The sequence below is a fragment of the Ovis canadensis genome, chromosome 6, assembly GCF_042477335.2.
Source record: "Ovis canadensis isolate MfBH-ARS-UI-01 breed Bighorn chromosome 6, ARS-UI_OviCan_v2, whole genome shotgun sequence".
Classification (NCBI taxonomy): domain Eukaryota; kingdom Metazoa; phylum Chordata; class Mammalia; order Artiodactyla; family Bovidae; genus Ovis; species Ovis canadensis.
The window spans coordinates 118,246,784-118,268,044 of NC_091250.1; the positions used below are offsets into that span (position 1 = coordinate 118,246,784).

Here is a 21,261-nt window from a genome sequence, read left to right on the forward strand (position 1 = left end):
CCTTCTGATAACATTAGCTTCAGCCTTAGCTCCAAAATTAACAACTGGGAATCAAAAATATATTTATTTAACTTTTCTCACTGATTTGTGCAGCTTAAAGAGATCGACAGAGAATAAAAATCAGTAATATTAGCACATAACAGATGTGAAATAAATTCATAGTCCAGAATCAGACTAAAAATGATCTCACTAAAAAACAGATGTAACTGTTAAGCATTTCCTATCTGTGGTACAAACTTACTATACTGGCATTGCAATGTGTTTGACAATAGTCTTGCTTTGTCTCTGTAGTAACCCTCTTTACCCTCAACCACTGGATGTAACTCCTGGGCAGAGCTGTCAATCTCAATCAGAATCTGTTCCCATAAATACAATGGATAAATATCATATGCATCACACTTCTGAACCAACTAGACAAGAAAGCTTGACATCTTTGAAAAATGACTTGGAAAACCACCTTGAAGACTTTGAACTGGTGAGTTATTTCCTTTGCATGAAGAACATTCTATATTTTCTCAAGTAAAATGTAGTTATACACAGCTTCCCTTTAGGGAAATTGCTGTCCTTTAGATCAGCCTCATATCTATGCTCAGTAAATAGACAACACATCTGCCGTGTTTCTCTGCTAAGAATTCAGGGAAAAGACAAGACTCGGGTACACGTCCTGACTCTCCCAGTGACTTGCTGTAATTTGGCAGATGCTATGAATGAATTACTTAATTCTTCTGAGTTTTAGCAATTTTAGCTGTAAAATAGGACTAGTAACCTCATGGTATTGTGGGAAGTATTAAACGAAATAACATATATACAGCACCTAGCCCAGTACCTATTATTTCCCAAACTCGACGAGTTACCTGTTTACTCTTTAATCAAGTTTGAATGTAATTTCATTCTCTTCCACACTGTTTTATGGGTGCCTAAATGGAATCCTTTATACTAATAACCCTAGAACTTCTAAACTTACAAATTCACTTTGGAAGTCACATTTCTAATAGAAATAATATCCCTTGGACATAAATAGTGATAGCTCAATCATCTGAAGAAAATGAAAGAGAATCTGAGTTTTGTCATTTCTGTCATTCTGTCTGACTACTTGGAGTTTTTAATTTCAAATGTAAAAGGTGAAAAAATGTGTTTGAAAAAAAATTTACAAAGTCTAAATTTGTTGATAGTTCTAATTTTTGATAAATATGGTATTTTTTGAATTTGAAAAAAAAGAATAATATCCTTAACACTGATTCAAAGTCACCCTTTTAATACTTTTTTTGTGTTATCTAAGTAATAAGTACTTATTATAGAAAAGTTAGAAAAGATTAAAACCGTCACTAGTTAGAACCCATAAACACTTTAATCTTTCCAGGCACTTTGTTTCCCTACAACAATTGTGTGTGTGTGTGTGTGTGTGTGTGTGTGTAGCATCTACATCTTCAGTTTCATTCTCAGCAGTAGAGTGAAAATAATCTTTGGATGATTTCCTTAGAAATCTGTCATCATGCCTATAAGCCCTAAGCAACCCTTGTGCCTCAGTTAAAATCTGAAAGAAAAATTTTTCATACAACTAAATATATCAAGTTGTGATATTTGATCACCCAGACTTCATGTTTTTACCCAAGAAAATCTTTCTTCTGTTGCTCTTGGCATGGGTGGGGTTTTTTTTGTTGTTTATTCTGAAAATATAAGAATTGAAGCTTGAGTAAGTTCTGGGTCAGCTATCTCCAGACAAGCACATAATGTTGAATTTAAACCCAACTTTTATTTTACATTGGCAGGCAAGAGGTTGGAGGAGTACCTTCTGTCTAGAACTAGACATACATAGCTGCCTTCTTCACTTGGGCAAGTTAAGCAGCCTTTTAAAGTTTAGTTTTCTCCTGTGTTAATCAGTGGAAAGAATAGTTGTTTTTCCCTTTGTACTGCAAAATAGAATCACCGTTTCTTTCCTTAGGAGGTAGAACTCCTGATTACCCTAAATAAGTCAGAAAAAGGAAGCCTGGGCTTCACAGTAACCAAAGGCAATCAGAGCGTTGGTTGTTACGTTCATGACGTCATTCAGGATCCAGCCAAAAGTGATGGGAGGCTGAGACCTGGGGACCGGCTCATCAAGGTAAGACATTTAAGCAGACTGTGTTTGTGCCAGTGTGGCTAGACAGGTGGTGCTAGTGGTAAGGAACCCACCCGCCAATGCAGGAGACGCACATTCATGATCCCTGGGTTGGGAAGACCCCCTGGAGGAGGGCATGGCAACCCACTCCAGTATTCTTGCCTGGAGAATCCCATGGACACAAGAGCCTGGCGGGCTGCAGTCCATAGGGATGCAAGAGTCGGACACGACCGAAGTGACTGAGCATTGCAGCAGGGCCAGAGATCAAGCCAGTGCTGCAGAAGGAAAGCCGAGAAGGCTGAGTTGATACAATGCTCTATTTCTCCGTTTGGTTTATGTTTTCCTTCTCCACCTCTGAAAAATAAAGGCCTTTATATCGTCATAGTTTGAAAAGACTTTAAACAAGCAATTTTGAGTCTCAGAAAGAGAAAGTTTCTTAAATTGCTCTAAGAATAAATTTTCTGTATTAGCAAAGTAATAACATCTATATTAGTGATAGTAATAGCATTATTATTTCATTTATAATTACTTGGTCTTTGTGCTCATGATTTCCGCAGTAAAGAAGATTATTAGTAAACTAGAGACCAGACTCTTTTTTTGTTGTTGCTGCACTGGGGTCTTTGTTGCAGCACATGGGGGGCTTTGCTCAGTGCTGCGTGCAGTCTTCTCATGTTGTGGCACGTGGGCTTCTCATTGCAGTGTGCAAGTTCTGTAGTAGCACTGCATGGATTTCGTTGCCCCGTGGCATGTGGGATCTTAGTTCCCCCACCAGGGATCAAACCCATGTCTCCTACATTGCAAGGCAAATTCTTAACCACTGGACCACCAGGAAGGTGTCCCTAGAGACCACTCTTCATTGTGAATCTCCTATTAGCCAAAATAGATTATATGGAAAGTTAGGGAAATTACTATATTTTGTCAGTAACTCCTGTGTTCCAAAAACTATAATCCCACTTTGGCCCTTTCTTATCTCTGTAGGTTAATGATACAGATGTTACAAACATGACTCACACAGATGCAGTGAACCTACTCCGAGCTGCGCCCAGGACAGTCAGATTAGTTCTTGGCCGAGTTCTGGAATTACCCAGGATGCCTGTGCTGCCTCATTTGCTACCTGATATCACATTTACGTGCAACAAAGAGGAGTTGGGTAATGGCAAAATCAAGCTTTGGGCAGTTTTGACTTTTCTTGGATAGATTAAAAGTACATACTGTTAAGCCTAAGGAAACAAATATTTTTCTATCTCCTGAAGGTTTTTCCTTATCTGGAGGTCATGACAGCCTTCATCAAGTGGTGTATGTTAGTGATATCAATCCAAGGTCAATCGCAGCCACAGAGGGTAATCTCCAGCTCTTAGACATCATCCACTATGTGAACGGAGTCAGCACTCAAGGAATGACTCTGGAGGAAGCTAAGAGAACATTAGACATGTCACTTCCTTCAGTGGTGCTGAAAGCTACAAGGTACTCCACAGTTATTCATGGATTTGTGTGTGTGTGCACATGCATTTCAGGCCGTTAGATTCTCTTAAAGATATTCCTGAATTAGTATTTCGCAGACCAAATGGATGGGGAATTAGTAAAGATTATGTGTTTCCTTCATGATAGTCAAATGGCTGTGTCAGTTTCGTGACTCATGTGCCTCTCACACTGTCCAGACCAATCTTCAGACAAGTCTCACTGATCACAGTAATGAAGCAAGGACTGAATGCCTATTGCCTTAGACCTAAATTCAGGCAAGTCCTGATGAGGCAAAGGAATGAGAATATATTGGTTGGCCCTGGCAAGTCCTGGCTGATTCCTGGAGCTGGAACACGGTCTGTCCTCCCAGAACCTCATGTCTACAACCAATGAGGCATAGACTGTCACATCCACTATACCTCCTGACCATTTCCCACTATAAGAAATGCTAATAGCAACTTTTCTTTCACTTAATAATGGAAATAATTTTTTTTAATGTATGTGTTAGTTTCCTGCTATCAAATGACTACAAATTTAGTGGCTTAAACCAATAAAAATTAAATATATTAACAGTTCTGGAAGCCAGAAATATAAAACGGTCTCATTGGATTAAAAATCAAAGTGTTAGCAGAGCTGCATCCCTTCCAAAGGAGAAAATCATCTCCTTGCCTTTCCTGCCTTTTAGACATTGGCCATCTTTCTTGGCTCATAGCCCACAGCACCCTTGGTCATCATATCTGTCTGACTCCGACATTCCTACCTTCATGTTTAACTTATAAGGACCCTTGTGATTACATGAGATAATCCAGGATAATCTTAGTCTCTAGATCTTTAGTTTACTCACTCCTGTAAAATTCCTTTTGCCATATAACATAACATTCTGGGGATTATAATGCAGACATATTTTGAGCCACTACTCTGCCTTCCACAAGGACATGAACCCAGGCTTTTTAGATTACAGTCTTATATTACATAAAAGAAAACTTCACATTTGTGTCTGTGACACAGGATGGACTTTACATACTATGTATTCCACCATATAAGAACAATTAATAAATCATTTGATTATAAGCCTGTTTCTCCTTCTGAACCTTTAAGTTCGATTGTATACTTTTCCCCTTGAACCAGTTTCCCTCAATATTTCTAAAAATTTGATTGCCTACAGTTATTTTCATAAATGTAGCTGAATGTTAATTAGTGGAGGAGAGAAGTGTTCAGACAACCTGGAAAAATGTTTTTTCTGATTCTACTAACCACAGATCTAGAATTTTTTGCCTCCAAATTACTAGAGCATCTCTTGAAAAAGAAAGTGGAAGTGTTGGTCAGTCTGTGATGTCCAACTCTTTGTGACCCCATGGACTGACTGTAGCCTGCCAGGCTCCTCTGTCCACAGAATTCTCTAGGCAAGAATGCTGGAGTGGGTTGACATTTCCTGCTCCAAAGTATCTTCCCAACCCAGGGATCAAACCCAGGTCTCCCACATTGCAGATAGATTCTTTACCATCTGTACCACCAGAACATCCCTTTCCTCAGGTCTAAAATCAGTTTTTTTCATCTTTCTACTTTCATCTCTGCTGAAGTCACTAAAGATTCAGTTCAGTTCAGTCGTTCAGTCATGTCCGACTCTTTGCGACTCCATGAATTGCAGCACGCCAGGCTTCCCCGTCCATCACCAACTCCCAGAGTTCACTCAAACTCATGTCCATCGAGTCGGTGATGCCATCCAGCCATCTCATCCTCTGTCGTCCCCTTCTCCTCCTGCCCCCAATCCCTCCCAGCATCAGAGTCTTTTCCAGTGAGTCAACTTTTCGCATGAGGTGGCCAAAGTACTGGAGTAGTCCCAAATACCTTCCCCTTCATCCTGCTTCCAGCTACAAACTAGCCAGTTATTATTTTATTATTTAAAGAAGTGATTCTTAATCTTTTTTCAGTCACAAATATCTCCTTCCAGCATATATAGATGAAGACTGATAAAATCTTTTTTTTTTTAATTTTTATTTTTACTTTATTTTACTTTACAATACTGTATTGGTTTTGCCATACATTGACATGAATCCACCACGGGTGTACATGCGTTCCCAAACATGAACCCCCCTCCCACCTCCCTCCGCATAACATCTCTCTGGGTCATCACCGTGCACCAGCCCCAAGCGTTCTTTATCCTGCAAGACTGATAAAATCTTGTCTACAGCTTCAGAAAGTACCTAGACCCTTGAAGCCCATCCAAAATAAAACTCAAGGCCAAATGGTTAACAGATAGTTTGAGGGAAACTTAAGCAAATATCTTACATAATTTACAATTTTGTTTTCTTTCTTTTTCCGTTTTAAACAACACAGAGATGGTCATCCAGTGGTTCCCAGTCCCAAGAGGTCTGCTCTTTCAGCTTCAAAGTCAGCCAAAGCCAATGGTAAGGATGCAATGATTTTTTTTTTTTTTTAATGATACAAGTACTTATGGAGAGGTAACTGTCTTTTCCCAAAAGCAAGTTTGGGTACTGTCAATATAGTGTTCTATTGCCCTTCCGGACTATTTTGCAGAACCTAAGTGAATAAAAGCTTGTCTAAAATTCAGTGCGTGATAGGAAAGAGTGGAGCAGCATGGACCCTAGGATTTAAAGCTAGACAAACCTGAGTTCATTAGGTCCCGTGTAACCTTAGCAAGTTACTTGATCCACATCTAAGCCTCTGTTTTCTACCTGAGAGATGAAAAGATTATTATAAAAGTATCTACCTTATAAGGTTATAATGAGGCATAAATACAATAAAATGTCAACTTATTACAATGATTGTCACATAATAATTTATTCAAGCACTTACTGAATTTCTTTTCTGTGCCAGGCAGAGTTCTGGGCATTGTGAGTATAGCAATGAATAAACAAAGTATCTGTCTTATAGTCTAGCATAGTAATAGAAATTATAGTATTAATAGTGGTGGCAGCAGTTGAGATTAATTTAATGCTTTTCCTGGACTAAGCATTCTTCCAGGTGCTCAGATACTTGCAACAACCCTGTGAGACTTATATCCTCCTTTTATAGAAGCAAAAACCGAGGCCCTGAAAAGTCTGATAACTTGCCCAAGCTCAAAGGGTAAATAAATAGTCAAAGCAGAATTTAAACCAGGATGTCTGACTCCATGCTCTCATTTACATAATCAGGCTTGGTAAATGTAGCTTTTATTTTCAGTATTCATACCATATAAAAATGTTAGGCACAGGGGAGTATGGTTAAACTTAGAGTGTTTGAAATGTAAATCCAGTACTTCTTTATAGAGCTAAACTTTTAGGGTATTTGGCCGCCACCATGCTCAGAAGCTCAGTCGTGTCCAACTCTTTGCAACCCCATGAACTGTAGCCCACCCGGCTCCTCTGTCCATGGGATTGCCCAGACAAGAATACTGGAGTGAGTTGCCGTTTTGTTCTCCAGGGGATCTTCCCTACCCAAGGATCGAATCTGGGTCTCTTGCTTTGCAGGCAGATTCGTTATCCTCTGAGCCACCAGGGAAGCCCAGTAGTATCTAAGTACCAAAACAGCTCAGAGAAATCTGACAACTGCAGCTGTGGTTTGATTATCTTCTGAAAGCTAAAGCACCTCTGGTTCTCTCCTCCTCTGTTGTTATCTTGAATGCCTTAGGGGCCCTTCCTGCTGCTTCCTGATAATTCTGGTTCACAGTAGAGTCAGACTACCTCACCCAACACTCAGGAGAGCATTTGTCTAGTGACCTCTGAGATGACTCAGAAGTTTGTAACTTTCAAGCCTGAGGAAGGTAGCTGTGCCCTGTCTGCCTTGTAGAAACTGCCTAGTAATCTGTCTTTATGGGATTCTAGGACCTAATTTATGAATTCTTAAAAATCATATAGTATCATTCATAGGAATTCTCTTGCAGTGATGAATATGTAAAATAGTACAACCATTTTGGAAAGCAGTTTGCCAATGTCTTAAAAATTTAAACATACCTACTGTGTGATCCCAATAAACTGTGGAAAATTCTGAAAGAGATGGGAATACCAGACCGCCTCACCTGCCTCTTGAGAAATCTGTATGCAGGTCAGGAAGCAACAGTTAGAACTGGGCATGGAACAACAGACTGGTTCCAAATAGGAAAAGGAGTATGTCAAGGCTGTATATTGTCACCCTGCTTATTTAACTTCTGTGCAGAGTACATCATGAGAAACGCTGGACTGGAAGAAACGCAAGCTGGAATCAAGATTGCTGGGAGAAATATCAATAACCTCAGCTATGCAGATAACACCACCCTTATGGCAGAAAGTGAAGAGGAGCTAAAAAGCCTCTTGATGAAAGTGAAAGAGGAGAGTGAAAAAGTTGGCTTAAAGCTCAACATTCAGAAAACGAAGATCATGGCATCTGGTCCCATCACTTCATGGCAAATAGATGGGGAAACAGTGGAAACAGTGTCAGACTTCATTTTGGGGGGCTCCAAAATCACTGCAGATGGTGACTACAGCCATGAAATTAAAAGACGCTTATTCCTTGGAAGAAAAGTTATGACCAACCTAGGCAGTATATTCAAAAGCAGAGACATTACTTTGCCGACTAAGGTCCGTCTAGTCAAGGCTATGGTTTTTCCAGTGGTCATGTATGGATGTGAGAGTTGGACTGTGAAGAAGGCTGAGCACCGTAGAATTGATGCTTTTGAACTGTGGTGTTGGAGAAGACTCTTGAGAGTGCCTTGGACTGCAAGGAGATCCAACCAGTCCATTCTGAAGGAGATCAACCCTGGGATTTCTTTGGATGGAATGATGCTGAAGCTGAAACTCCAGTACTTTGGCCACCTCATGTGAAGAGTTGACTCATTGGAAAAGACTCTGATGCTGGGAGGGATTGAGGGCAGGAGGAGAAGGGGACGACAGAGGATGAGATGGCTGGATGGCATCACAGACTCGATGGACGTGAGTCTGAGTGAACTCCGGGAGTTGGTGATGGACAGGGAGGCCTGGCGTGCTGCAGTTCATGGGGTCGCAAAGAGTTGGACACGACTGAGGAACTGAACTGAACTGTGTGATCCAGTCATTCCACTTCTTTATTTACTCAGGAGAAAAGAAACCATATATCCAGAGATAAAAACTTGTCCAGGAATTTTTCTAGCAGCTTTCTTTATAACTACCAAAATCAGAAACCACTCAAATGACCAAGAACTGTTGAATGAATAACCCTTTGTATAAGCAGCCTGTAGAAAAACCCTAATGAACTTTTTGGCCAACCCAATAATATATTCGAACAGTAGAATGTTACTCAGCAATAAAAATGAATAGACTGTTGATACATGCAACAACATAATTAAAATAAACTCAAAATAGGTATCCTGAATGAAAGAAGCCAAGTATAATAATAATACAAAATAATATAAAAATGAATTCATATTGTATTATTCAGTTTATACAAAGTTGTACAAAAGTGCAAGTTAATCTGTAGTGACAAAGGAGATCAGTGGTTGCCTGAGGACAGAGGGCAAGAGAGCGGATACAGAGGAGAGGTTGCAAATAATAAACTGAGTATGATTCCTTTGAACGAGTAGTTCAGTTTTGGTACCCTGTTTAATTATTTTTCCTGGCAATTTAATAAAGTATCTCCTAGAAATAATGAATCTAATTAAATACATGCATTTTAACTGTAGAGGAAACAATCTCATATTTAATATACGTATTGAATTTTCGTGCTGAGGGCTAAGAGTCATTTGGTTTAGAAAACCAAAAAATCAGCATTTGGTTTAGAAAACATAGTCTCCAGTTATATCCATACTTATTTTCCTGTGTTAAATCAATAGTCTTTGTGAAATGAAATAAAGGATCTGCTGCTCTTTTCGTGCCTAGCGCAGCCATGGCTCGGGGTCCCAAGAAGCACCTGAAATGCGTAGCAGCTCCAAAACATTGGATGCTGGATAAACTGACTGGTGTGTTTGCCCCTCGTCCATCTACCGGCCCCCACAAGCTAAGGAAATGTCTCCCCCTAATCATTTTCCTAAGGAATAGACTTAAGTATGCCTTAACTGGAGATGAAGTAAAGAAGATTTGCATGCAGCGTTTCATTAAGATCGATGGCAAAGTCTGCACAGATATAACCTACCCTGCTGGTTTTATGGATGTCATCAGCATTGATAAGACTGGAGAGAATTTTCGTTTGATCTGTGACACCAAGGGTCGCTTTGCTGTTCATCGTATTACACCTGAGGAGGCCAAGTATAAATTGTGCAAAGTAAGAAAGATATTTGTGGGGACAAAAGGAATCCCTCATCTGGTAACCCATGATGCTCGTACCATCCGTTACCCTGATCCCCTCATCAAGGTGAATGATACCATTTAGATTGACTTGGAGACTGGCAAGATTACTGATTTCATCAAATTTGACACTGGTAACCTGTGCAGGGTGACTGGAGGTGCTAACCTGGGAAGAATTGGTGTGATTACAAACCGGAAGAGACATCCAGGTTCTTTTGATGTAGTTCATGTGAAAGATGCAAACGGCAACAGCTTTGCCACTCGGCTCTCGAACATTTTCGTTATTGGCAAAGGCAACAAACCATGGATCTGTCTTCCCCATGGAAAGGGTATTCGCCTTACCATTGCTGAGGAGAGAGATAAGAGATTGGCAGCCAAATGGAGCAGTGGATAAAACGATCACTATGTGATGTGATTGGAAAAGTCTTTGTAATTAAAGATAATACCAAGTGATTAATAGCATCTCTGGTGTTTGCTCTGGTTTGTATTTTTGGTTTGTTTGCTTGCTTTGAATTTTCAGGCAGGCTTGGCATTCTGGGATATGATGTCTCCTATAGGCTAGACTTCAGTGATGGTAGGAGAACATATCAAACCTTGGCAAGGAGAAGCAAGTAAATTATTTTATACACAGTAAAAAAAAAAAAAAAAGGATCTGCTATCTTTCCAGTGACTGTAGTTCAGCACCTACGATTTCTCTCCCATTTAGTTGGAAAAATCTATATTCAGTTTCAAATACTAGAAACATTTAGACCAAACTGAGCTTTTATACCAACTTTTTTTTTTTTTTTTAGGAAAAATAGTTGACTTTGTCCTTGGAATAAACCCTCCTCTAACATTTAATTCCATCTAGTTGATTTAAAATCACATGGTGTTATGACCTCTCAGTATATTAATAAAAATAAGAACATGCTTAGAAATTGTGGGTCTTCTTTCACTATTGTCCCTAATGTGTTCTGAGTGGCTCATCTTTTTCTTTCTGTTCTTCCTTCAGGTCCTCCCATTGTGGAGCCTTGTGGCAAACCTTCTCTCACACCTAATAACTCGTTCTCCAAGGTAAGTGAAAGACCACATTCTTTAGATACCTTCTTTAGTATTGATTTTAGATACATGTACTTAGTAAGCAGATTTTATTTTCTTGGGCTCCAAAATCACTGCAGATGGTGACTACAGCCATGAAGTTAAAAGACACTTGCTCCTTGAAAAGAAAGCTATACAAACCTAGACAGTGTGTTAAAAAGCAGAGACATCACTTAGCTGACCAAGGTCCATGTTGTCAAAGCTGTGGTTATTCCAGTAATTGTGTATGGATGTGAGAAAGTGAAAGTCACTCAGTCGTGTCAAACTCTTTGCAACCCCGTGAACTATACAGTCCTTGGAATTTTCCAGGCCAGAATACTGGAGTGGATAGCCTTTCCCTTCTCCAAGGGATCTTTCCAACCAAGGGATTGAACCTAGGTCTCCCACGTTACAGGCAGATTCTTCACCAGCTGAGCTACAAGGGAAGCCCATGGATGTGACAGTTGGATCATATAGAAGGCTGAACACCAAAGAATTGATTATTTCAAGTTGTGATGTTAGAGAAGACTCTTGAGAGTCTCTTGGACTGCAAGGAGATCAAACCAGTAAATCCTAAAGAAAACAACCCTGAATATTCTCTGGAACTGAAAGGTTGTTGCTGAATCACGCAAAGATGCCAGGATTCTTGGCCTCCAGAGGAGAAGAGTTCAATCCGGGGCCAGAGATGAGGCTTGATCACTCAGAGCTTTTGTGTAAGAAAGTTTTATTAAACTATAAAGGAGATAGAGAAAGCTTCTGACATAGACATCAGAAAGGGGTAGAAAGAGTACCTGCTTGCTAGTGTTAGCAATGGAGTTATATATTCTCCAGTGAATCAAAAGAATGTCTGGAGGTTGTAAAGACCTCACCAGACATACTCCCATAATTTACATTTTAAGATAACAGAATTAGCCAGAAGGTTTAATCCAGAGACTGTCCTCAGGCAGGATATATTATTGTTATATAGACCTACTCCCATAATTTACATTTTAAGATAACAGGATAAACCACAAGGAGGTTTAATCCAGAGACTGTGCTCAGGCAGATACATAATCATGTCAGTTCAGTTCAGTCCCTCAGTTCAGTCTGATTCTTTGCCATGAATCGCAGCACGCCAGGCCTCCCTATTCATCACCATCTCCTGGAGTTCACTCAGACTCACGTCCATTGAGTTTCGTGATGCCATCCAGCCATCTCATCCTCTGTCGTCCCCTTCTCCTCCTGCCCCCAATCCCTCCCAGCATCAGAGTCTTTTCCAATGAGTCAACTCTTCACATGAGGTGGCCAAAGTACTGGAGTTTCAGCTTCAGCATCATTCCATCCAAAGAAATCCCAGGGTTGATCTCCTTCAGAATGGACTGGTTGGATCTCCTTGCAGTCCAAGGCACTCTCAAGAGTCTTCTCCAACACCACAGTTCAAAAGCATCTATTCTTCGGCGCTCAGCCTTCTTCACAGTCCAACTCTCACATCCATACATGACCACTGGAAAAACCATAGCCTTGACTAGACGGACCTTAGTCGGCAAAGTAACGTCTCTGCTTTTGAATATACTGCCTAGGTTGGTCATAACTTTTCTTCCAAGGAATAAGCGTCTTTTAATTTCATGGCTGTAGTCACCATCTGCAGTGATTTTGGAGCCCCCCAAAATGAAGTCTGACACTGTTTCCACTGTTTCCCCATCTATTTGCCATGAAGTGATGGGACCAGATGCCATGATCTTCGTTTTCTGAATGTTGAGCTTTAAGCCAACTTTTTCACTCTCCTCTTTCACTTTCATCAAGAGGCTTTTTAGCTCCTCTTCACTTTCTGCCATAAGGGTGGTGTTATCTGCATAGCTGAGGTTATTGATATTTCTCCCAGCAATCTTGATTCCAGCTTGCGTTTCTTCCAGTCCAGCGTTTCTCATGATGTACTCTGCATAGAAGTTAAATAAGCAGGGTGACAATATACAGCCTTGACATACTCCTTTTCCTATTTGGAACTAGTCTGTTGTTCCATGCCCAGTTCTAACTGTTGCTTCCTGACCTGCATACAGATTTCTCAAGAGGCAGGTGAGGCGGTCTGGTATTCCCATCTCTTTCAGAATTTTCCACAGTTTATTGAGATCCACACAGTCAAAGGCTTTGGCATAGTCAATAAAGCAGAAATAGATGTCCTTCTGGAAATCTTTGCTTTTTCCAAGATCCAGCGGATTTTGGCACTTTGATCTCTGGTTCCTCTGCCTTTTCTAAAACCAGCTTGAACATCAGGGAGTTCACGGTTCACGTATCGTTGAAGCCTGGCTTGCAGAATTTTGAGCATTACTTTACTAGCATGTGAGATGAGTGCAATTGTGCAATAGTTTGAGCATTCTTTAGCATTGCCTTTCTTTGGGATTGGAGTGAAACTGAGCTTTTCCAGGAATGTAGAGGGGGAAAACAATAGTTTTTCCTTTCTTCCTTCTTGAGAATTCCAGATCCCTCTCTCCTTGGGGACCCCTAGACTTCTTATCAACCTGCCTAGGAAATGACTCTCTCATTCCCCCTTTTCTTTTAGGAGAGTTATGTTGCCCAGGGAAAAAGCATCGTTTTCATTCCATAACTACTTCCTGCTGTTTAGGGACGTGGTCCCTATATTGTTGAGGCAACATATTCTCCTAACCCTCATATTGAGGGTGTCTGATCCAGGGGCCCCAAGTAATAGTTGGAGGAGGCTGTGGCACTTGGAGGAGCTTGGACAACCATTTGTAACTTAAAAACTAGAAACAAATCCAATGACAAAGTTACAAATGCAGGGAACAAACAGCAAAAATAGAACAATCAGAATTATTGTATATAAGATAGTTTAAAAGTCACGTTACGTCCATAGTTACATCAGTCCATCTTAGGATTGTTAGATGTCATCAGTTTAAGAAGAAGCATCACGTATGATTGTTGTCGAAGGTATTCGCAGACGTGGAGAAAGTCTTTTCCTTGAAGTGAAGATGTCCACCACGGGAAGCCTTCCACTGATGAAGAGGGGAGTGCTCCACAGACCCAGCAGTTAGACTGATTGTGAAATGCTGAGTAGGAGTGAGCCCAGGACAGGAAGGCTTTGTCTTAAGATCAAACAGCAGACTCAGGATTTTTAGAGTCAGCAGAAGTAGGCTCACATAGATTATCAGGCCCATCTTTTGGCTCGTCTAGACAGTCCCATTATGGAAGCGGATCAGGAAGAAAGTGGGCCAGGGGCTTCAATAAACACAGAGTAAGTTGCCCCAGTATCTAAAAGAAAATCGACGGATTGGCCCCCCCACAGTTATTGATATTGAGGGTTTCCCAGGTGTAATTAGGGTGGGAGCTAGTGTGGGGACCCCTGGGCACCTTCAGTCCTGATTGTCTTGAGAGTCCGACCTCTGAAACCTACACCTCTGGGGGCAGTCTCTCTTCCAGTGTGGTCCTTTGCAGATAGGACATGGAGCTGGAGGTGGCTTAGGTGCCTGAGGGCAATTCCACTTCAGATGCCTCTCCTTTCCACAGTAATAGCAAGCACATCCCTTTTCACCTAGGTCCCTCTGGGCATTTTTCTCAGGCTGTTTAAGAACAGCCATTGTGAGGCTTTCTGCCTTTCCTTTGTCTTTTTCTGCCTTTCTTTCTTTTCCTCATATTCCCTACCATAATAGACTGTCTGAGCTAGTTGTAACAGATTATCTAAAGACTGATTTGGTCCATATGCCAGTTTCAGTAGCTTACAGCGGATATCTGGATACTGAGTGAGAAATCTATCTTTTAAGATCACTTTTCCCTCTTCACTTTCGGGATCAATCTCAGTGAATCTTCGAAGGGCTTCTCTCAGTCTATCTAGGAACTTACCAGGAGCTTCCTTCTCCTCCTGTTCTGTGTTTGCCAATTTGCCATAGTTTAAAGGCTTAGCACGTACCTGCCTGGGTCCTTCAAGAATACATCTGACAAAATGACTCTGATCCCATCTTCCTTTAGCTGTGTTGTAGTCCTAGTCTGGTTCTATAGTTGGAACCACCTGATTCCCAGTGGGGAGGGCGGTTATCTCATCCTCCCTCTTCCCTACTGATTCATTACCAAACCATTCATCTCCATGCTACTGCTGCTAAGTGGCTTCAGTCCTGTCTGATTCTGTGCAACCCCATAGATGGCAGCCCACCAGGCTGCCCCGTCCCTGGGTTTCTCCAGGCAAGAACACTGGAGTGGGTTGCCATTTGCTTCCCCAATGCATGAAAGTGAAAAGTGAAAGTGAAGTTGCTCAGTCATGTCTGACTCTTATCGACCCCATGGACTGCAGCCTTCTAGGCTCCTCCGTCCATGGGATTTTCCAGGCAAGAATACTGGAGTAGGGTGCCATTGCCTTCTCCGATTCATCTCCATAAACAATTGCTTTTCCCAAAACTCAAGTTTTTGAGTAGGGAGTCAGCGTTTATCCCAAGATATACATCACATCCTTCCAAGTAAGGTCATAAAGCAGGATAACACCTTTAAAAGCTCTAATTTATTTTTCTGGGTCCTCTAAATAGTCTCCCATATCCTCCTTGATTCTTTGTATTTCTTGATAAAAAAAAGGCTTATTAACTCTCATAGACTGATCATTTCTCCCGGTGGGTGCTTCATGAAGAGGCAACAGCTCGTGTGGCTGTTCTTCAGTCTCTCTGGGTGCTCTGCGCATATGATCCCAGGGATAGATTGGAGAAATCTGCTTTTCTTTATCTCTTTGTCTCCTGTCCTCCATCTCATCTAGCAAACTAGGAGGACTGGAGGGAGCTGAAGGAGTCACACCCAAATCTGTACCCTTAGGACTTAAGTCTGGCATATTTCGCAGAGAGAAAAAGGGTAACACATAGGCTACTTCTACCCATTTCCCTTGTTTTCTACAGAACCGGTCTAATTGTAAAACAGTATTATACTTAAGAGACCCTCCAACCGGCCACTGTTCGCCATCCTCCAATGGATACTGTGGCCAAGCAGTATCACATAGAAAGACCAGGTGTATCTTCTTTAAGCCCTGCGGATCAAATCTATTCCAGTTTTTCAGGATACAGTTCAAAGGAGTGAGGCTGGAATTGTTAGCTCCCTTCTATAAGGGAGGAAAAAAGTGACCAGCACCATCTTTCTACCAGAGGTGTCCCTCCCTGCTTTAGATGAGGGTGTAGACAGACTTTACACCAAAGCTTTCCTTCCCTGGTCGGACTTATCAATGGTCTGTCCCTCACCAAGGTAGGCGACGTACTTCCTGGTCTGTCCCTTACCAATGTAGGCGACCTACTCGTCCCTCCCAGTCCTACCACCGAGACAGGGTGGAGATGCACCAGGGGTAGACCTGAAGGCATTGCTAGCTGACATCTAGCTGCTCACCATTAAAACCTTGCTTGCCTCTGAGGCCACCCAGGGTGCAATCAGAGTAACCTTCCAGAATGCCTCCTAGGCTAAACCACTGGGGGAAACATTCTTCACCTAAGTGCCTGTGCACAACCCTGAGTATATTTCTGACTATAATAAGACTGATACAAACATAAAACTGAGATATTTCTTCCAAGCATCACCACACCAGTATAAGAGCCTCCTCTGGCCCACTAAGAGCCAGTGTTACCAAAGGAAAAAAACCCATTGTAGTTCCAATCTGAGTACCTTTAACCTCAGAGATGCTCTTGTACCTAGAGCTCCATCTAACTTCAAACTTTCGATTTCTAGCGAGGCGAGGTGCTTCCTGACTACCAATCAAAATTTGGGACCTAAGTCATAGTACACAGTACCAGCATAGGTCACAAGTCTCTTGGAAGTATATTATCCAACAGATTAGGTTCGTACTTCTAATTTCCAAAGAGTTATGAAATAGTCAAAGAGACCGAAAAGTTTGACCAAGAAAGGAAAATTTGGTCCACATGCTTCGCCCATTTTTGGTCAGTCACCGAAGGAGATTTTGGGTGCCTCTTGGCATTGGCAGGACGGTATAAACCCCCGACAGGTTCCTGCTGTAAGCCGTATGAGGTCACCACGGAACCGGAGAGCAGGGCTCCTCACGTGCTTCACGCAGGGTGTTTCATTCATTCGCGCAAACACACCACAGAGTTAGTAAAATATAGCAGAAAACGTGTTCGCTAGGAGAACAAAAAATTAGAGCTCCAAGCATCCTTACATTGTCCTGAAGAATCCCAGATGAGCCCCCAGGAAGAAAGGTTGCTAAATCACGAAAGACACTGGGATTCTTGGCCTCCGGAGGAGAAGAATTCAATCCAGGGCCAGAGACGAGGCTTGATCGCTTAGAGCTTTTGTGTAATAAAATTTTATAAAAGTATAAAGGAGATAGAGAAAGCTTCTGAGATAGACATCAGAAGTGGGTAGAAAGAGTACCCAGTTGCTAGTGTTAGCAATGGAGTTATATACTCTCCAATGAATCAAAGAATGTCTGGAGGTTGTAAAGACCTTAGCAGACCTACTCCCATAATTTAGCCTTGGAATACAGAATGAAGCAGGGTAAAGGCTAATAGAGTTTTGCCAAGAGAACACACTGGTCATAGCAAACACCCTCTTCCAACAACACAAGAGAAGACTCTACACATGGACATCACCAGATGGTTGACACCAAAATCAGATTGATTATATTCTTTGCAGCCAAAGTTGGAGAAGCTCTATACAGTCAGCAAAAATAAGACCAGGAGCTGACTGTGGCTCAGATCATGAACTCCTTATTGCCAAATTCAGACTTAAATTGAAAAAAGTAGGGAAAACCACTAGACCATTCAGGTAAGACCTAAGTCAAATTCCTTATGATTATACAGTAGAAGTGAGAAATAGATTTAAGGAATTAGATCTGATAGATAGAGGGCCTGATGAACTATGGACGGAGGTTCGTGTCATTGTACAGGAGACAGGGATCAAGACCATCCCCATGGAAAACAAATGCAAAGAAGAAAAGTGGCTGTCTGAGGAGGCCTTACAAATAGCTGTGAAAAGAAGAGAAGCAAACAGCAAAGGAGAAAAGAAAAGATATAAGCATCTGAATGCAGAGTCCCAAATAATAACAAGGAGAGATAAGAAAGCCTTCCTCAGTGATCAATGCAATCAAATAGAGGAAAACAACAGAATGGGAAAGACTAGAGATCTCTTCAAGAAATTTAAAGATACCAAGGGAACATTTCATGCAAAGGTGGGCTCGATAAAGGACAGAAATGGTAGGACCTAACAGAAGCAGAAGATATTAAGAAGAGGTGGCAAGAAGAACTGTACAAAAAAGATCTTCACGACCCAGATAATCACGATGGTGTGATCACTCACCTAGAGCCAGACATCCCGGAATATGAAGTCAAGTGGTCCTTAGAAAGCATTACTATGAACAAAGCTAGTGGAGGTGATGGAATTCCAGTTGAGCTGTTTCAAATCCTGAAAGATGATGCTGTGGAAGTGCTGCACTCAATATGCCAGCAAATTTGGAAAACTCAAGATTTTCAAGCTGGTTTTAGAAAAGGCAGCGGAACCAGAGATCAAACTGCCAACATCCACTGGATCATGGAAAAAGCAAGAGTTCCAGAAAAACATCTATTTCTGCTTTATTGACTATGCCAAAGCCTTTGACTGTGTGGATCACAATAAACTATGGAAAATTCTGAAAGAGATGGGAATACCAGACCACCTGACCTGCCTCTTGAGAAACCTATATGCAGGTCAGGAAGCAACAGTTAGAACTGGACATGGAACAACAGACTGGTTGCAAATAGGAAAAGGGGTGCGTCAAGGCTGTATATTGTCACCCTGCTTATTTAACTTATATGCAGAGTACATCATGAGAAACGCTGGGCTAGAAGAAGCACAAGGTGGAATCAAGATTGCCAGGAGAAATATCAATAACCTCAGTTATGCAGATAACACCACCCTTATGGCAGAAAGTGAAGAGGAACTAAAAAGTCTCTTGATGAAAGTGAGAGGAGAGTGAAAAAGTTGGCTTAAAGCTCACTTCAGTTCAGTTCAGTTACTCAGTCATATCCAACTCTTTGCGACCCCATGAATCACAGCATGCCAGGCCTCCCTGTCCATCACCAACTCCCAGAGTTCACTCAAACTCACGTCCATTGAGTCGGTGATGCCATCCAACCATCTCATCCTCTGTCGTCGCCTTCTCATCCTACCCCCAATCCCTCCCAGCATCAGAGTCTTTTCCAGTGAGTCAACTCTTCACATGAGGTGGCCAAAGTACTGGAGTTTCAGCTTTGGCATCATTCCTTCTAAAGAAAACCCAGGACTGATCTCCTTTAGAATGAACTGGTTGGATACCCTAGCAGTCCAAGGGACTCTCAAGAGTCTTCTCCAACACCACAGTTCAAAAGCATCAATTCTTCAGCACTCAGCTTTCTTCACAGTCCAATTCTCGCATCCATACATGACTACTGGAAAAACCATAGCCTTGACTAGACGGACCTTAGTCGGCAAAGTAATGTCTCTGCTTTTGAATATGCCATCTAGGGTGGTCATAACTTTCCTTCCAAGCGTCTTTTAATTTCATGGCTGCAATCACCATCTGCAGTGATTTTGGAGCCCAAAAAAGTAAAGTCTGACACTTTCCACTGTTTCGCCATCTATTTGCCATGAAGTGATGGGACCAGATGCCATGATCTTCGTTTTCTGAATGTTGAGCTTTAAGCCAACTTTTTCACTCTCCTCTTTCACTTTCATCAAGAGGCTTTTTAGCTCCTCTTCACTTTCTGCCATAAGGGTGGTATCATCTGCATATCTGAGATTATTGATATTTCTCCCGGCAATCTTGATTCCAGCTTGTGTTTCTTCCAGTCCAGTGTTTCTCATGATGTACCCTGCATAGAAGTTAAATAAGCAGGGTGACAATATACAGCCTTGACGTACTCCTTTTCCTATTTGGAACCAGTCTGTTGTTCCATGTTCAGTTCTAACTATTGCTTTCTGACCTGCATATCAGTTTCTCAAGAGGCAGGTAAGGTGGTCTGGTATTCCCATCTCTTTCAGAATTTTCCACAGTTTATTGTGATCCACACAGTCAAAGGCTTTGGCATAGTCAATAAAGCAGAAATACATGTTTTTCTGGAAATCTCTTGCAACATTCAGAAAACTAATATCATGGCAAATAGATATGGAAACAATGGCTGACTTTATTTTTCTGGGCTCCAAAATCATGGTTGATGGTGATTTCAGCCATGAAATTAAAAGACACTTACACCTTGGAAGGAAAGTTATGACCAACCTAGATAGCATATTCAAAAGCAGAGACATTACTTTGCCAACAAAGATCCATCTAGTCAAGGCTATGGTTTTTCCAGTGGTTATGTATGGATGTGAGAGTTGGACTGTGAAGAAAGCTGAGCACCGTAGAATTGATGCTTTTGAACTGTGGTGTTGGAGAAGACTCTTGAGAGTCCCTTAGACTGCAAGGAGATCCAACCAGTCCATTCTAAAGGAGAAAGGTCCTGAGTGTTCATTGGAAGGATTGATGCTAAAGCTGAAACTCCAATACTTTGGCCACCTCATGTGAAGAGTTGACACATTGGAAAAGACTCTGATGCTGGGAGGGATTGGGGACAGGAGGGACGACAGAGGTTGGATGGCATCACCAACTCAATGGACATGAGGTTGAGTGAACTCCAGGAGTTGGTGATGGACAGGGAGGCCTGGCGTGCTGTGATTCACTGGGTCGAAAAGAGTGGGACAGGACTTAGGGACTGAACTGAAGATAATAGGATTAGCCAGAAGGTTTAATCGTGAGACTGTCCTCAGGCAGGATACTTAATCCTAAGGAATGTAGAGGGAAAAAAAAGTTTGTCCTTTCTTCCTCCTTGAGAATTCCAGACCCCTCTCTCCTTGGGACCCCTAGACTTCTTATCAACTGCCTAGGAAATCAGTCTCTCAGAAGGACTGATGCTGAAGCTTCAATACTTTGGCTACCTGATGTGAAAAACCAATTTATTGGAAAAGACTCTGATGCTGGGAAAGATTGAGGGCAGGAGGGAAAGGGGGCAGCAGAAGATGAGACGGTTAGATAACATTACTAACTCAGTGGACATGAACTTGAGCAAACTCCAGAAGATAGTGAAGGACAGGGAAGCCTGTCATGCTGCAGTCCATGGGGTCACAAAGAGTCAGACATGACTTAGCGACTGAACAACAATAGGACTTAGTAAGTAACTCACACAGTGGAAAGCCCAACACAAGTAACCCCTCATCATTGTGCACACTTTCAGCTCTTGGTGGTGGTGGTGGTGTGACTAAGTCGTGTGTGACTCCTGTGGGCATATGGACTGTAGCCTGCCAGGTACCTCTGTCCATGGGATTCTCCAGGCAAAAACACTGGAGTGGCTTGCCATTTCCTTCTCCAGGGGATATTCCCAACCCAGGAATCAAACCCGGGCCTCCTGCATGGCAGACAGATTCGTTACTTAGTGAGCTATGAGGGAGGCCCACATTCAG

At 41.8% G+C, this 21,261-nt stretch overlaps 1 protein-coding gene and 1 pseudogene across 17 annotated transcripts in view; both read left to right on the forward strand.

The window, feature by feature from the left end:
• PTPN13 (protein tyrosine phosphatase non-receptor type 13) overlaps nucleotides 1–21,261 on the forward strand; it is a 225,483-nt gene that overhangs the window by 177,724 nt on the left and 26,498 nt on the right. For all 17 annotated transcript variants that reach the window (XM_069594613.1, XM_069594616.1, XM_069594621.1 and 14 more), the window contains 6 exons: nucleotides 292–475; nucleotides 1,943–2,101; nucleotides 3,077–3,248; nucleotides 3,352–3,562; nucleotides 5,897–5,967; nucleotides 10,784–10,845. In XM_069594613.1, coding sequence (XP_069450714.1) covers nucleotides 292–475; nucleotides 1,943–2,101; nucleotides 3,077–3,248; nucleotides 3,352–3,562; nucleotides 5,897–5,967; nucleotides 10,784–10,845 — 859 coding nt within the window. The remainder of the gene's footprint in view (nucleotides 1–291; nucleotides 476–1,942; nucleotides 2,102–3,076; nucleotides 3,249–3,351; nucleotides 3,563–5,896; nucleotides 5,968–10,783; nucleotides 10,846–21,261) is intronic.
• Nucleotides 9,367–10,254, forward strand: LOC138442711 (small ribosomal subunit protein eS4, X isoform-like; annotated as a pseudogene).